We start from the raw sequence: 17314 nt of genomic DNA on the forward strand, positions 1-17314 counted from the left end.
GCCTGCACAAATTGTACAATTTGTGCACTGTGCACAAAAAGTTTCTAAAGGACAGCTGTCCACCCCCACTATATTTTACCAGTTATTGAAAAAAGAAAAATGAAAATAAATAATATATTTTAATTTTTGCTAATTAACCCCACCTCTGTTACATGTGTAAAAAGCATATCATACTAAATTCTCTCTTTTTCCCCTAATCCAGTAATCCTTAGTGAGTACTTTCACGTTTTTACTTTCTCATAAGCACCCACCACCAACAATCTTCTCTTTTGTTGTCCACCAAACAGCCGCTGTCTATTGCTTTCCACCAAACCACCACCGCTCGACTGCCGCTTCAACCTTCCACCTGCGTCGACCTTTGATGAAGCAGTTGTCGGCGGAGGATCTGATTTAACAACGTCATCTCCTTGCATTTTTGCAGCACACTATTTCCAATCTGATTCAGGTATGTATGTTGAAAATAATGAGTAAAACATCAAAATTTACTTTTATATACTTTTATATAGTAAAACATCTCCTCGACATATATTTTTTTTTTTAGGGTTCTTACTTTGATATGAAAATTCGAATGTTTGAGTAAGAATTAATAAAATTTAAGTGTATATTCATACTCCCCATGAAATTCTAAGCAAAATTGTATATTTACATGTTCAATTTGATGCAAGAATGAAAAAAAAAACGATTTTTGAGGTTTTGGTGTTGGTGAGCATGAGGTTGAAAACGATGAACAGTAACAAAAGGTAGTTTTACTATATATCAATTTGAATGTATGTATGTATGTATGTGTAGGAGCAGCAAAATGGATTTTAAGGAAATTCTGGATATTTTTGAAGTTGCACATGTAAGTCAGATCAGTGGAGAAGGTTCAGAGGTATGTTTGTTATGTGATAACCAAAGATGATCAGCAATTGAGTCGAGGAACTTCAAAACCAGAATATAAAATAACAATAGTATTTCTCAACAAAAAGTAGTAGAGCACAATATATGATGAATTCTATAATGCCTATACGATGACCACTTAGTGTAATGTGTGATAAGATAAGATATACCAAATATATTGATTTCAGACTTTTTAAGCATTTGCTCGTCATTAATATTTTACAGGCTTTGGGTAGTAGTTCTTTTTCGGAGAATGCTGAATATTCCTCAGACCAAGATGTGGAAGACACTGACAATCCGTACTACGGAAACAACTTTGATGCTGAAACAGCTGTAGATTGTACGGATGACTTAGAGAAAATAAATATGAAGGAAACCAGTTCGGATCAACTTATGAGGTACCATTTTCCTGATCGTAGAGTTGCATTTATGTTTTACAATTGCTATGGTCGTTTCCATGGATTTGCCGGTAGAAAAAGTCGAGTTGTTAAGAATACTAATGGCGAAGTTGTTCAACAAACCTTTGTTTGCCATAGAGAAGGTATTAGGAATGCAAATAATGCTTTGTCTCGTAAGAGAGAGCAAAAACCTACTAGTAGGTGTCGTTGTCCAGCAAAACTTCAAGTGCATTTGGACTTGGGTAGTGAACGTTGGTACATAAAGTTGTTTGATGATATTCATAATCATTCGTTCTTGGATGAGAAGTACGAGGGTATGCTACCAGCACACAGGAAGATGAGCAATTACGACAAATACCAAATGAAAACAATGAGGAAAGCTGGCATTCCAACATCAGGTATTTATGGGTTTTTTGCTACACAGGCTGGTGGATATGAAAATTTGGGTTATTCAAGAAGAGAGATGTACAATGAACAATTCAAGCACAGGGGAAGAAAGAGTTCTGATGCAGAGGATGCAATTGATTTCATTAAGGATATGTGTGTTAGGGATGATATGATGTATTGCATACCATTTATATTTATGGGTTTTCTGACGGAAACAGCATTACACCTTACTATTATAAAAAAATGTACAAAAGAACACTTTACACCTTACCATTTTTTGCTTCAGACTTTAAGTGAAATTTTCCGCCACTAAGACACTTTACAAAATAAAAAATGTTATGCTACAAAAGAAATTATTATATAATAACAAAGAATATATAATAAAATGAGTTTCTGCAACTTATTAACATTCTTTAAAAAAAATACGATTTTGTTTTCCAAAATACTAAAAAAAAAAAACGTTAAAAATTTCACAAGTAATCTTAAAAAATGGCGCTCAATAATTTATTGAAAACCGCACAATATATTTCAAATAAGGAATAAAAAATCATCCAACCAACGTTTCTAAACAAGTTGCAAATAGATCTACAATTCAAATCATCAAATTTAAATTTATACAAAATACTTTCAATTTTAAAAATATTTAATATACCTTTTACCTCTTCAATGTAAAAATGTTCAATTTTCCTAAACTCTCCTCACCTCTGAATTGACATTTTTTTTTTCCAGGTAAGCTCTATACTCTGAAATGTTTTCTAATTTTTTGTGTAAAAATAAGTATTTAACATAATTGGAGTCAAAAATAAAATTTGTGTAACATTATTTTTTCTTGACTAAAAAACATTTATTCATCATTGGATGAAGCCGAGCCACTATAATAGCTGAATCCAAAATCTGAACACTAAACTCAACATTCCCGCGTCTTTGTTTAAAACCTACTTACCCAAATCTCTCTCCAAAATCATCTTCTTCTTCACTTCACTTTCGTTCCTTTCTCAAAATTCAGTGGAAGAAATTGCGCTACCAGAGAGTATAATTTAACCAAATCGAAGAACAAAATGTCAAAGACAAAGTCATTTCAAGGCGTAAACGTCTTCATGTCGCGAAACCTAGTTCCGCCGGAAGTCTTCGATACGCTTCACGACGCCGTTAAACATAACGGCGCTCAAATTCAACTTTGTTGTGATCCTTCCCGTAATGGTCCCAACGATTATCATATCATTTCCTGCAGCAAACACGTAATTCATCAATTCACTGTTCAGTTTTTTGTTTTTTGTTTTCTTAATATTTTTTCTGATTTATTTGTTTGATTTTTCAGGAGAAATTTCAAGATCTTAAATCAAAGGGATGTAAAATGCTCGGTATGTTTTGTTAATTAATTATATAGATCCTTATGATTATTGCGTTTTTTAGAAATTTAATATTCAATTTTCAATTGATGTAGTGAAATAACAATGTGATTGATTGTTGAAACTACCTATGAAATTTAATATTTAATATACATTTTTAATTGATGTTGTGAAAAAATAATTTGATTGATTGTTTAAAGTTAAACAACTTATGAAGCACGGACGCAGACATAGACATGTATGTAGGCACTTGTAATAATTTGAGAAAATGGAAGTGATTGAGCATGTGTTTGTTTGCATGGTCACCAAACACCACCACACCGCAAGTTGAATTAGATGCTAACAATTGTAGTTTCTCACTTGCCGTGCCTCCGGATGTGAAAAGGGATGTTACTGCAACATCAAGCAGCTACTGATTGTAACTACATGTGTCGGTGTGGTGTCACGTGTTGGATTTGAATACCAGAAATGCCTTCTATCTGAATCGTAGTTGCTATATAGGATATAATTAGTAAAGATCCCATGCTTTTGCACAATTTAGGAAAAAATGGCAGAAAATAAGAGATGTGAAATTTCGTCACGTGGTATTAGGCGAAGCTTTTCTTATGATAGATTTTTTATTTGTGTTAGGCCGGACAGTTAGAGTGTTGAGGGTTCGTCTTTGTGATTTGATAAGGTTTAAGCATTTAGTGATGGTCTACATACACTCAGACACAACCCCACACACACACACATGCCGATGTGTTGGTTGGTTTTCATTGTGGAAGTTGAGGTATCTTTTGTTCCTCAGTTTTGTTTCATTTATTACCGAGCAGGTCCTAGATGTGTTCTTTTGTGTGCTAAAGAACGAAAGCCTCTGCCTAAACAAGGCTTCACTTGTTGCTTTGCTATGGATGGTGTCAAAATACTTGCCTCTGGTTTTGATGCGGATGAGAAGGTAGTGTGCAGTTTTTTGTTCATGTTTTCATATTCCAGTACTTTTTGTTTTACGAACAGAAGGTTGCTGTGGTATATTAATCTTTCCTCTTGCTCTTCTTTTCCATATGGTTTACAAGCACAAGTACCCTTTCATGCTCACTTTTTTTTGTTGTCAATTTTCCATGGAAGTGCTTGCTAGTTGCTACCTTCTCTGAATTAAGGACATAGGGAAAAGATGGATAAATAATTATTTCTAGGAGAAATATTCTAACTTCAAATTAGAGTTATAAATTTCATTTTTTAACATAAATATTTTACTTATTGTTAATTATTGTTGTTTTGTGATTGTTTATTTCCATTCATATTTTTAGTTTTTTTTTTCCTTTTCATTATTACACTTTGATATTTCTGTTCTCTTCATTGTTTGAACTTCTATAGTTTTGATTAAAAAATTGTAAGCATTGTGCTGAAGGCCCATTATTTTATCTCGGTATTTTATCCTTCACTCCTTCCTTCCTTCCTAGTTATGCTCTCAATTGGCAGTATTATTGTATGTGACCCTGCAGGTTAAGATAGAAGAATTAGTGACTGAAATGGGGGGAGCTCTGCATACTAAACCGTCGTCAGATTTGAACTTTGTCATCGTGAAAAATGTTTTGGCTCTAAAGTACAAGGTCTGGTACATGATGTTTTTGTTCTTTATTTTCATATTATTCTTAACTATGACATACACTTTCTTTTACTGTTCCATGCTAGTTGGTCTTTCCTTCTGTCCTTCCTTCCGTTTCACTCATATTCCTAATTAGCTTATATATGTTATATTCTCTGTTGCATACTATTATCCTGTCTCTCAATGTATCACATAAAAAGCACTCGGGGAATTGTATGCAGTTATGCATGTTAGTATTGTACATGCTTGTATTTAAAACTGTTTAGTATGTTACATGCTTTACTCTCTCTCTCTCTCTCTGGAATTATGTTCAAAGTTGATATTTTTCTGTGTTGGCTTTATCTTGTACTAAATGATGGATTTCATTTCTAATTTGAAGCTTATGTTGGTTTACTGGTTGTAATATTTTATGGTATTGTAAAATTAGTAAAGGATCACAGAGTGAAAATCTTCATCTATCTAAATATGTATAATGTAAGTGTAAATCATTGTACATCTCAGTGTTATACATCACTGATAAAGAAGCTGTATACAATTTGTGGTACAAGTGTGTAGTAGAAAAGCGAATGCATATACAATAAATAATGCAACAATAGTGGCAAAATCATAGTTTATTCCTTCATGTGCGGTTGGCTACAATAAACAGTTTTCTTTGACCGTCACTTTGTTTTGTTTTTTGCTTGGTTTACGTCCCAAATTGTTGGGAAATTTGTGGTGTCTAATATAGCTCTTAAATGGGGCCCATCCGTTTTGTTTCTGGGCCTATCTCATTTAGTTTCGGTTTCGATACATCTCAACACTGCATCTAGATGGCCACTGAGAAGTTCATCCTCCTATTGTAAATATTAAAGAAATCTGTTTAGCTTGCACGATAGTTTAGTAAACCAATTCTACTCTTATCCAATCTTTGTGGAGTTTTTGATTATTGTTAATTTTACTTCTGTGTTATACAATCTAATATACACCATGTTTGGTCTGGCAGTGGGCTTTGAATGTCCTGAAGAAACCAATTGTTACTTATGAATGGTTAAAGCAATGCTCAGATGAGCATCGCGTTGTTCCTCAAGAGTCATATAAGGTTCTTCCTTTCTCTGGGTTAAAGATCTGTGTGACTGGAATCTCAGCAGGTTGTAAATTATATGCCTGTTAGTATTGGTCATAATAGAATGCTTTTCTGTTAGATACTAATTTACTTTGAATTTTTTTAGATAAGCGCAAAGAAATGGAAAAGCTTATTTTACAAAATGGTGGAAAATACTCTGCGGAACTGACAAAGAACTGCACACATTTGATTTGTGATATATCCTTTTGATAGTTTCTTTTGGACTTGCAAATATTCAACTGATATTCGAGAAGAGAAAATCCTCCTTGATATATACCAATTTTTTTTCCACAGCTTCACTGTCAGCTGCTTAAATGTCTTTCACAATTTCGCTTTAAGTTCATTTCTGTAGTCAGATCATTAACCTTGCCAGAGTCCCATGTCTGCATTAACTTTTCTTTATCTTGCACAAATGATAATATCTGCTTTTTGAGACTGTAAGGCCACCCTTGTTCGCACTTATTAATAATCACTTGACTAAATATTGTTGACCTATTACTATTAGTCTATTACCTTTTAGTGAGCATCCATTTTTGGCACTTATCTCCATCGTTTGCTCCATCTCTCTCTCCACCCATCGCTCTCTCCATCCATCCCCTCTCTTCATCTCTCTCTCTCTCTCTCTCTCTCTCTCTCTCCCTCCCTCCCCATCTATCTCTATCCATCTCCCTCTCTCTCTCCCTCTCTCTCTCTCTCTCTCTCTCTCTCTCTCTCTCTCTCCATTGCTGTCACCCTCTCTCTCCAATCTAAATGAATGCCATCTATTTATATGTATTTTCTAGTATCTGTATTAGTGAACATTTTGAGTTTAAACTGGTAACAACTAGGATTCATTTAGACAATAATTCAGTTCTGCATGCTTTATGCATTGATACTTGGTGGTATTCGTGTATTTGTTGTTTATTCTTAATCTGTTAGTATGAATCTCATCTATTTATATATGTTTTCTACCAATCTACAATGCATTTTCTAATTGTGTAAATCTTTTTTCTACACTAGCTGCTAATTGAAGTTGAAATTTCGATTAATAGTATCTGTATAGCGAACCCTTTGTGCATACAGACAGGTTTTTATACATGATTTTGTTTGTAAGGTGTTATTTTAAATTTTGCTTGTCATAATGTCCTCTATTTCATTGCCTTTGGGATTAGCATATCTTCTGTACTTGCGATTGTTTGTTATTTTCTGTGCATATTATCCTCTATGACTGAATAATTCAGTATTTCAACTCAAAGATATGTTATTGAGGTTTGAACATGGTGTATATTTGTGTTCTTGACTGTTCTTACGCTCCTGAAGGTGATAAGTATAAGGTGGCGAAACGTTGGGGCCACATTCATATTGTAACAATAAAATGGTTTGATCAATCTATTGCTCGAAGAGGTAACTTTTATGATTTAATGCTGTATGTTGTGGTACCTTTTCGGTTTCAAACTATACAATAGGATTTCATTTGTTAGAATAGGTTTCCGTTATTCTTTCATTTCCTTGCTTTTATTATCTTGATAGATTTTCACCGTTACCATATATAGGCTAGGTTGACTGGTTTGATCCCAAAATTCAGGGATCTTGAGTCTCGACATTTTCTGATAGATTCCTGATAATATAAATATTACTTTTTTGGTTATGTATTACCGATACCCATTTTAGGAAAGGAATCAACACAACAAATTGGCGGGAGAGTTAGTTAGAGTTGAACGCAAACATATTATATATCTATTTATATGGTTTGAAATGTTAGAGAAAAGTATAGTTATTCATGAGCATTATCACTTTGCGTAGTACAAATGGGAATACCAAACTGTGTTTTTGTCTCATGATAAAATTGCGGAAAATGGAGAGCAATTCAGACTGTTTTTCATAAAAAAATAACCATGTACAATGTGACCAGTCATCAATAAATGTAATTGTGAAAATTTGGTCGTTCTACAGTCACAAAGTATTTGAATGGACCAAGGCAAAGGGAGACATAGCTCTACTATGGACCCGATTAGGGAACGAACTACAAGTATGATTCCTAAATTGACAAGACTCACAAGAAATATTTGATAACTTGGAGAGACATGGTACCAACTTTTGTAACTTTGCTATTCTGTTGAGCCGATTAGGGAATGAACTACGAGTATGTTTCCCAAATTGTCAAGACATACAAGGAAGATTGAATAACTTGGAAAGACTTGGTACCGACTTTTGTAACTTCGCTAGGCTAGTGTGACCAAGTTGAACATGTACTAGAAGGGGGAACCCATAGCAGTGCTTATATGAGAGTGGTTATGGAGATGGTAGAGGCCATTAAACTCACATCTGACGCTAATCATCTGACATGAACTTCGGTCTTGCAGAAAAATATAATCTTCAATGAAAGAGATAACACAATCAAGGGATATGGCTAAGAAACTATTGGAAATCAAATTAAAAACCTGGAACATATAGTACATAATCAATGGACAAGAATGAAGGAGGATGGATAATGCCTAACCTTTTGAACTGTGTTTGGGAACCGTTTACTAATTTAACAGATGGTAAATAAATAGAGTTAGAAAGGTTAGGGAGCAAGAATTAGTTATCAAAGATGTGATAGGTGGCATCAGAATCGAGAAACCAAAGACTATTTGAAGGCTAGTTGGAGAGACAAACAACTGAGTTTTGGAATTAAAGTTGCACAACAAGGCAGTAGAACACGAGGCACGATGCTCCGGAAGCGACTTTAAGAAATCAGAATAGGTGGTTTGTAGCGAGAGTGGAGGGCTAACTATCCTTGAACAATTGTACGAAATCATCACGTGTTGCAATATGGATGGTAATTGCAGCTTTAGAGGGCTTCAAAACCATGGTAAGGTTTAGTGATGAGAGAAAATGGGCACCTGACAGAGCTATGCAAGCAAGTTGATATATGACAGAGGTTTACAACTGCTAAACAATTATAGATAGGATAGTCTTGCAACCCATACAATGAAAGAAGTGACCGGAAAATGCCCTAACGCGCTTTCACGCACGACTGAGGTGGCACGCGGTGAAAATTTTTGCAGCCGAAAGAACAATATTTAGGAATTGAAGAGATCACATGGTAATAGAGGAACATGGCAGTGGATCGTAGGAATGGAATGAAAAACACAATCTGTGAAATTTTTATTTTTGTATGGCTAGCCCTAAACCGGTAGGTCCTTGAGCAGATCCTCCCAGTCAGTCTATTTAAGCACGGATGAGGGTTGGCTCTTGTTAGGGTCTAAAACCATGTTGAGAATGAGAGAACGCGAGAGAGCATCTGAGAGGATCTGTGTCTGAACTACACACCGAAGTCCGTTTTATACAGGCTTAATGAAATAATACAAAATAAATATAGATGAGATGATATACATGGAGCAACCACCTGGTTTTGTTGCTCCGGGGGAGTCTGGTATTGTTTGCTAGTTGCAAACAAGACCAGAAATTATGAAGATCCTAACATATTTTCAACACTCACAAAGCCCCTTATCTTCTGAACTTGTGCTTAGAGATAATCTCAGGGTATTGATATTGACTATGCCTCAACCACCCTGAGCTTAACCGGGGTAATGCAATGAGTATATTGGAGTATGTGGATAATGTGTTAGTGGCAGAGTTCTTGAGACTAAAATACTCTTGGACTCGGCACTATATGTCTATGTCAACTAAGCCTTGGGCTTTTAGTGTGGGATTCAGTTAGTGGTGGTTATTTTTTTCCAGAGTTAATTAAGCTCAGCTATTTTATACACGTGTGTGATGCACACTATAATTGTAAAAATTACGTTTGAGAAAATAGTTTCAGATTAAGCTTTTCAATTTTCTCTTTTCTCTCAAACTCTTTTATGGAGTTTATTGGTTTTCTTCACTGACTTGATTTGTAACGTATTTTGTTATGGATAGCATGTCTGAATGAGGAGTCCTACCCTGTTCAGAGTGGATCTTTATCTTCACGTAAGGTGACCAGACACTTAACAGTGCAACATAGCCAGGAAAAGGATATCGGGAAAATGCAGTCTGGCTCATTCGCAAGAGCTGCAGATTCAAATATGCTAGTTTCTAATTGCGCCGAGTCTATGGATATAGATTCAGAAGCTACACAGTCACAACATACATCGTTTGTTTCAAATGTTTCATTATTTGTTAAAGAGGCAGATGCTGAAGCACCTCCATTACAGACCAGCAATGGATTGAATTTTGATGGTGCTGTTGCCAATGATTCGGAATCTGATGACAATGACCTGTATTTAGCAGAGTGCAGAATATCACTTGTTGGTTTTGAAGCTTCTGAAATGCGGAAGCTAGTTAATTTGGTGCGTAAAGGCGGAGGCTCTCGATACATGTCTTTGAATGATAAGTTGACACATATAGTAATTGGGAATCCTACAGAAATGTAAGTCTATTCTGATATAATTTAATGGATGCATATAATGTCTCTGTATCTTGATAGTTTCTCTGAATTTATTCTTTATTTTTTTTTTGGCCGTATCAACGTAGATGATTCCTGGATGTTAGTTTCACAAATATGGCTTTCTTATGGATTTAATTTGGCAAACTGTTTTCCTTTTCCGATATTTATTTAATGATTTATCTTCACATGCATTTGTGTTTTTACAGGGAAAAGAAGGATGTAAGGAGTATTGCTGCTCTAGGTGTCGTTTATGTTGTTAAAACCTCATGGCTTGAAGATTGTGACCGTCAAAAGAAACAAGTCCCTGTTCTTCGACGACACATTGCATGTGATCTTGTTCTTCCAAAAGGTGTGCTATCATGATGTACTTATTTGTGTTCTGTCTACCTTTTGGTTAATCTATTATATTTTTCTTAAATAGTTTGTGAATATGCTTCTATGGAGTTCATAGCTTTAATTGTTTTCTGATTTCTTAAATTCAGCTAACATAGTAAAAGGAGTGGTTAGTGGCATTGTGCCTATGGATCAAAGTAAAAGCTCAAGCTTTCGCCAAAGCTTCCAGACTGATCAGGGGGTGGGTATTAAGGACTTTGGAGTTACAATGCCAGAATCTTTGGAGAAAAACAAACAAGAGAAACACAATATGGGTATGAATGTTGTCACATTTGGTAAAGCATCGGGTAGAACTATGTCGCAAACTCAAGTTCCTGATAAAAAGTTGAGGTTACAAAAGATTACGCAACATGGCTCCAATGTGCATGTGAAGTCAACAAATGTTTTCAAAGGGAAAACATTTTGTTTCTCAAATTTACTTCCTGAAGAAAGGGTAAGATATATGGAATTGGAATTAATTTAATGATGTATTAATATTCTTAACGTCTTAACTGTTAAATTAGCATTATAAAATATATTGTTTCACTTTTCTCTTTCCAGTTTCTGCAATTAATAGTTGCTGTCTGTAAACATATATATTATTTTTCTCCAAAAACCATTACACATATTTCAGACTTCAGTTGATTTTTAATTTAGTTTTGATCTCTTTTGGCAGAGAGGTGAGATTGTTCAATGGATACACCAAGGGGGAGGAGAGATAATAAGTGGGCAAACAAAACAGAGTATCCACTATACTATTGAATGCCATGGTGTAAAACCTTCGATAGGTGATTATGGAAGTACCTATATTTCCAGTCACTGGATACGATCTTGTTTGGAGGTAAGCCTGACTGGTCACAAATGCAAGTTTTCATTTTCAGGTTTATTTTTCAGTGCAGTTATCTTCTTTTTAAGGTGTTCAATGGGTTATAGATTTCTATATATTAAATAAACGGGGGATGTATGTTGATGATTAAAGGCTTACCTTATTATTATGGACGAACTGTTTCAAGATGTTATCTTATAAATGCATTTAATATAATAAGTAAATAATGATGGAAAGTTATACAAAATGACATGTAGATAGAAGCAGATGTTAATCATAGGAACCAAATAGAGTGGATCATGGAGGAATGCTTCTGATGTAATCTGTGATAGAGAAGTACCATTCACAACCTTAATTGTGTGCATATTGCAATAAAACCGATAGGATCAATGTACGGAAACAAATGAACAATTAAGGCTAATCACCCCGAGTATTTTTCAAGTATCCCTTGTTACAATGAGGTCTAGACTCTAGAGGTTGAATGCAGCTACAAGAATGCTCAAATTCAAGGATCACCATCGTGGTAACAAGAATGAGTCATTCCCAACTATCTAATTATAATTAACTTCCCTTTCCTTCGTAATAATAATAAAGTCTAATTACAGTTAGGAACTCCTCCTCACATACACTCTCCTAGATACTTGGTGTCTGTCAATATGCCATGCGTAGCTTTGACCTTGTCCTCATGGGGAAACAAGGGAAAAGGCTGTTGCAGTGCCTCAAATGTCGCCCTAAAATTGTCACAATTTGAGCAATCTCTCCACTTAACAAGCACCTCTGTAGATCCACTTTTGTTGCAATGAAGGTAGATATCATCATGAATCTCGGGTTGCAGTTCCCGCTCTTCTGTAAGAGCAACAGCCAATGGTTGAGGCTGATAGATAGCAGGTACTGCTTTTTTGAGCTTGCTAACATGGAAAATAACTTGGATCTTATTCTCTTTATGCATCTTCAATCTATAAGCCATTGCCCCTCTTCCTTCCATAATAACAAAGGGTCCATATAAAGGAGGGCTTACTTTCTCATTTATGTGCCTTGCCAAAGAGTGCCACATGTAAGGAGCAGCCTTAAGATAAACCCAGTTACCCAACAACACATCTCTTATGTGTTTGTTCTTTTGATGCTTCATTTTCTATTGAGACACACCAGATTCTGGTGCAGCTGGTATAGAACTGCATAGTGACTGCTAATCTAAATATCAGTTTTTCTTTTGACTGATAAAATTTAAACAATAAACAGAGTTTCTTTTTATTTGTATATGTTGGAGATTCTGTGATTTTCTCCTTTTCAATAGTGCTGATTTTCTGTTTTTATTTTATTGCATCCGTCTCGGACCATTGAATATTGCGTAACAGTATTACCATACTTTTTCTACAGTATAGTTATCATCTAATTTGTTTCCTTAGTGTATTAGGTTTCTTATTTATGTAGTTTCTAATATTAAATATAGTAAACCTTGTGTGTGTATTATAAATATAAAATTGATTGTGGTGAGAGATTCCTCAATTAATTCAGTAAGTTATTTGTGCATCTTGAATAATAATGGTAATAAATTGTTTTTGTGAGATGGATTCTTTGCAGTTTTGTTTGCTTGCATACTAATAATGTGATTATGATATTTTTGTTCAAGGATGGATCATTGCTGGATGTTGATAGTCATATTCTTTATTCTCCACTTCCCTGCCGCGTTCCTTTGCCTGGTTTTGAAAGCCTCCGGTTTTGTGTTTCACAATATGACGAGAAAGACAGAATTCTACTTTGGAACTTGTGTAACGTTCTAGGAGCTAAATTTGTGGATAAACTGACTAAGAAGGTGACCCATTTATTGTGTAAATTCGCCAATGGACCCAAGTACGAGGCTTCTTGTAAGTGGGGGATACGAACAGTTACATCCGAGTGGATATTTGAATGTGTCAAACAGGTATTATATTTATAGTGGCTACGTACAGGGCAGTGTGAACTTAGATGACTGCTTGTTCATAAACTTTCTGCATGCATTTTCGATGTTAAGGACAAAAAAGGCCTTTATCAATGTGTTTTTTCCCCTTCTAGAATGGAGTTATTGCCATAGATCAATTTTTGCCCAAAGAAGTCACCACTCAAGACCGAGAGGCAGGAGTTTGCACAGTGAGTCAATTTCCTACCCAGGCTGTTCGAATGATAAATGACATGCCGTCCCAGTTTCCAAGTCAATCACGAAGTTTGAGAAACACGGAAAATCAAAATGTAGATAGTGGAGTTGACAATCATGGGACTCGTTCTAAAATATCAAGCGTTAATAGTAAAAAGGCAAGGCTCATGGAAGAACCTGGCCTGTATAATAAGGTACCTTCTACAGTAAATCCAGGTATTCATGTCTCTGACTTGAATTTGTCTAAAGACAATATGCTCAAAGATGCTCTGGAGGCAACCCATGCTGTTCCTGATGTTGCTGCTGCAATTGAGGACTTGTTAGAGCAGACAAGCAAGGTAAAAATGCTGATTTGTTAATGGTAATGTATCCAGGCATTTTTTAATTTTTTTAATTTTTTTTAAAAATAAATTATTTTACTCCACTTTTCTGAATTATTCTCACATAATTTTCCCCTTATCTCATAGGTGCATGATCAGAGGTCCCCAGGGAATACAGGGTGTGAGAGAAGTGTATCCTTTAAGTGTGATCAATTCCATGGAGGTTGTGTTTTCTGTTTTATATTTTATGTTTTGTATGTTTTTATTTTTTTCTTATATATTTTTGTATGTAGTAGTGGTCCTTTACAATGTAATAGATTTACCCATCTGATTGTTCAGTCGTTCGTGAAGACAATCCAAATCCTCATACTGTCTTCGGATTATCGAAGCACTGGCTGAATAGGTTGGTTTGCCATGCTTCCCTATTTAAAATTTACAATGTTGTTGTCATCTCATCATATATGTTATGTTCGGTAAGTAGACCTATCTCACCAGTTTGTAGCATTTTTTTTTTCATATGCTACTGGTTCAATCAAAGTAGATATATATTTGGTGTATGACTTTGGAGCACAAATCTTGTATTTTTTTAATGAAGAGTTATCTTTTGCACTAAAACTTATTTGTTAAGACCAGTATTTGGCTTCTAATTGTGAAGCACATAATCTTTTACTTCAAAGTAGATTCCTTATCCCCCAAGCTTTTTGTAATTTCTTCTCTGTCATAATGAAACTTTTCTATGATAAAAAAAGGTGATGTCTTGGGTCCTACCCAACAACTTATCAATCTCCCTCTCATACTCAAGTGTGCTAGCACCCTAAATTAACCATAACCCGAAAATGGAGGGAGGTGATCAGAAGTCTCTCCAATTTTCCTTTTTTCCCCAGCTTTAGTGTCGAAATTCACATTTCTACTTGATGGCTATTTAACTTGGTCAACAAGGTTCATACTGTCTTATATTCCAAGCTAATAAAGCATCTGTTAACTTAACAGTAAATTGTAGTGGAAGTATCATGCATATTATTTTTCAATTTTGTATAAACCAGTACTGATCTTATGCTTTTCAGAAACGGAAGAAATGATAATGATAATAGTGAGACTCCTCAAGACCGAAGACCAGGAATGTATGATGCTTTTAGTGAAACACAAACAGAATCTCAGGTCAGGTTTTACCATGTGCAGCTCCTTTTTACCTTTATGTTCTGTTTTTAATGGGAAAATGAATTATTCAGATTCTGCACAAGCGGCTAATGAAAATTTACAGTATACTAGATGAATGCCATTTTACGTCTGTCGTGACCATATTCGGATTACATCTGGTAATTGACAAGTTCTGTATACTTCTCATGCAGGTTGTTAGTTATGAAGAAGACTTGTCTGGAAGGCAAATGCTTATAGGAGTTCTAACTCGAAGTAGCATGCAGTGAAATACAACCCTCCTCGAAGGAAGATATGAGTAGAGCACTTTCCTGATTTGATGGTCTGATGGTAATATTTGACCATACAAGCCAATGCACAAGAATATGTTGTCTTTCATGATCAGCATATGATAAAAATATACTCACTCAACCTTTGCCAGCTAATAGAGGAAACTTAAGTAGCAGGTTAGTATACAACGTTGATATCCATATGTTGTATGTAATATTTGAATACGTCAGTTTGGTTTGAGAAGCAGTACTCCTACTTAAAATTATTTGACAAGTGTAAAATAATTGGCAGGGGTGTTTGAATTGATTCTTTATAAATAGCAAGTGGACATAAGACTCGGCCAAGTGAAAACAATGTGGTCATTTATTAATCACGTCTCCTTTGTACAATTTTAACAGATTGTCAAGTAAATTGCAGAGTAGCTCTCTTTGTTGTTATTTAGTGTAAGGCGCGAAAGAAAAAAAGAAAAAACGGCAAAGTTGTTTGGAGGAGCAATTTCTATTGGCATGCCTTCTGATTGGATAAGCAGGATGGTTTTGGCAAATCGAAAATCACATTGCATTTGTGCACTGATACATACAATGGCTCTCAGCAGTCAGTGTTTGGGTAGAAGCCTAGAAATAGTGTCCCAAAGTGGGTGTTGAGATTTATTTGATTTTTAACGGATACTAATTTTAATTTGTTTAGCTTTGATCTATAAGTTAAATGTAAGATATGTTGCCCTTATGTTGTGCTTAATACATGGAAATTCCATGATGGAATGATAGCAAATATCAAATTCTGAACAGAAAGAGTATGAGATGGGAATATTGCAAGCCACATGATCTAGAGTTGCATACGGCCAGAAACAACACTGACATTAGCTGTAAGAAATAACTTCACTCTTTTATACCTTTCACTCTCCGTGGTTGAATCAACATTCGTGATTGATTGATCGAACCTCCAATGTTGCTTGTAGCATTGTTGCGTTGACAGTGTTGTGTTAATAAACATTGCTTTTGGCCCGTAAGCTATGCATTCAGATTTCAATCATTGATTCATAAGGGAAAAAGAGAAAATATGGCTAATGCTACGGTGGTCATCGTGGACAAGTGATTTACCGAATACGAATTTTATAAGATTTACTGTTAGATTAGAATTTTATATTATATAGATCATTCATAAAAAAAATTTAGAAAAATTAAAAATTATTTGATATGTTATTGAGACTTATCTAGATTTACTATATTTAATAAATCGTTAATCTTGATGGGTCTCAATAACATATCAAATGATTTTCAATTTTTCTAAATTTTTCTATGGATGATCTATATGATATAAACTTTCAATCTAACGGTGAATTTTGTAAAATTCGTATTCGTTATAATATTATTCATAACTGATCCACCATTGACCACTTGATGAAGTGGTCTATATTAAAATTTACCTAGAAAATATATCTACTGCTTAGATTTGTTATGAAATGGTAACCGTTAAATACTTCCTTTAAGGGTATTTCTAATGAGTGTTCTAATGACATTGTTTAAGATTTCTAAAGTAATGAATATATCTCTTAATCGGGTAATAAATCAATTTTTCATAAAAATATATTTCTTTAGACTTATTAACAGTGTTCATTTGACAAAACCTTGCTAAACAAGAAATCAATCTATTTTTTATTTCAAGCTCTAGGAGTCTTCTTCAAACCATATAACCTGGTTTTCCTTCTCATATATCTCAAAACCTGGTGGCTGACTCATATAATCTTTTTCTAACTCACCATTAAAAAAAACTGACTTAAAATCTAACTGATAGATTCACCAGTTATTGCTGATAGCTACTGCAACCTACTATGAAGCATGGACATAGACACGTCGACACCGTTACCGATAATAATTTTAACAAATTACATAATTCAATGTAATAATAAGTGTCAGTGTCGTGTTAGTATCCGACACCGACACATGTCCGACCCCTGACACGTCTAATCCGAGGAGTCTTCGTGCTTCACTGCAACAATCAATCTAACTTTTTCGGTCCTAGCAACTGGAGCATATACTTCATAGTAGTCCTGACCATGCAGAAAACCTCTTGCAACTAATCTGGCCTTATGCTTTGCTATCTGACCATTTGGATTCAATTTAGTCTTAAAGACCAACTTTACA

General features: G+C 34.8%; 2 protein-coding genes across 4 annotated transcripts; both read left to right on the forward strand.

Moving 5' to 3' along the window:
- Positions 1-723: 723 nt before the first annotated feature.
- On the forward strand, positions 724-1977 carry LOC123893112 (putative protein FAR1-RELATED SEQUENCE 10). Its single transcript, XM_045943037.1, has 3 exons — positions 724-740; positions 790-841; positions 1105-1977. Exons 1-3 carry the CDS (start codon positions 724-726, stop codon positions 1975-1977), a joined length of 942 nt encoding a protein of 313 aa, XP_045798993.1.
- A 521-nt stretch (positions 1978-2498) lies between these two features.
- Positions 2499-15989, forward strand: LOC123898984 (DNA topoisomerase 2-binding protein 1-A). 3 transcript variants are annotated; one of them, XM_045950052.1, is made up of 18 exons: positions 2499-2902; positions 2983-3025; positions 3829-3950; positions 4498-4605; positions 5584-5728; positions 5810-5901; positions 6993-7086; positions 9589-10078; positions 10303-10445; positions 10588-10922; positions 11145-11309; positions 12925-13215; positions 13347-13763; positions 13893-13937; positions 14063-14148; positions 14810-14903; positions 15095-15346; positions 15462-15989. In XM_045950052.1, exons 1-17 carry the CDS (start codon positions 2723-2725, stop codon positions 15167-15169), a joined length of 2925 nt encoding a protein of 974 aa, XP_045806008.1. In that variant the 5' UTR covers positions 2499-2722; the 3' UTR covers positions 15170-15346; positions 15462-15989. The 3 variants fall into 3 exon arrangements, with proteins under 3 accessions (XP_045806008.1, XP_045805996.1, XP_045806001.1); XM_045950040.1 differs by having other exon boundaries at positions 2500-2902; positions 10579-10922; XM_045950045.1 differs by having other exon boundaries at positions 2500-2902; positions 10579-10922; positions 15569-15989.
- Positions 15990-17314: the final 1325 nt, after the last annotated feature.

Source organism: Trifolium pratense, linkage group LG1, assembly GCF_020283565.1.
Source record: "Trifolium pratense cultivar HEN17-A07 linkage group LG1, ARS_RC_1.1, whole genome shotgun sequence".
Classification (NCBI taxonomy): Eukaryota; Viridiplantae; Streptophyta; class Magnoliopsida; order Fabales; family Fabaceae; genus Trifolium; species Trifolium pratense.

What these genes read in the sequence shown, in the direction of transcription:
- LOC123893112 (XM_045943037.1), top strand. An exon ending in ATATTTTTGAAGTTGCACAT is followed by an intron (nt 842 to 1,104) that starts GTAAGTCAGATC and finishes AATATTTTACAG; the next exon opens with GCTTTGGGTAGTAGTTCTTT.
- LOC123898984 (XM_045950040.1), top strand. Translation starts at nt 2,723, where the DNA reads ATGTCAAAGACAAAGTCATTTCAAGGCGTAAACGTCTTCATGTCGCGA. An exon ending in GCACACATTTGATTTGTGAT is followed by an intron (nt 5,902 to 6,992) that starts ATATCCTTTTGA and finishes GACTGTTCTTAC; the next exon opens with GCTCCTGAAGGTGATAAGTA. An exon ending in TGATCTTGTTCTTCCAAAAG is followed by an intron (nt 10,446 to 10,578) that starts GTGTGCTATCAT and finishes TCTTAAATTCAG; the next exon opens with CTAACATAGTAAAAGGAGTG.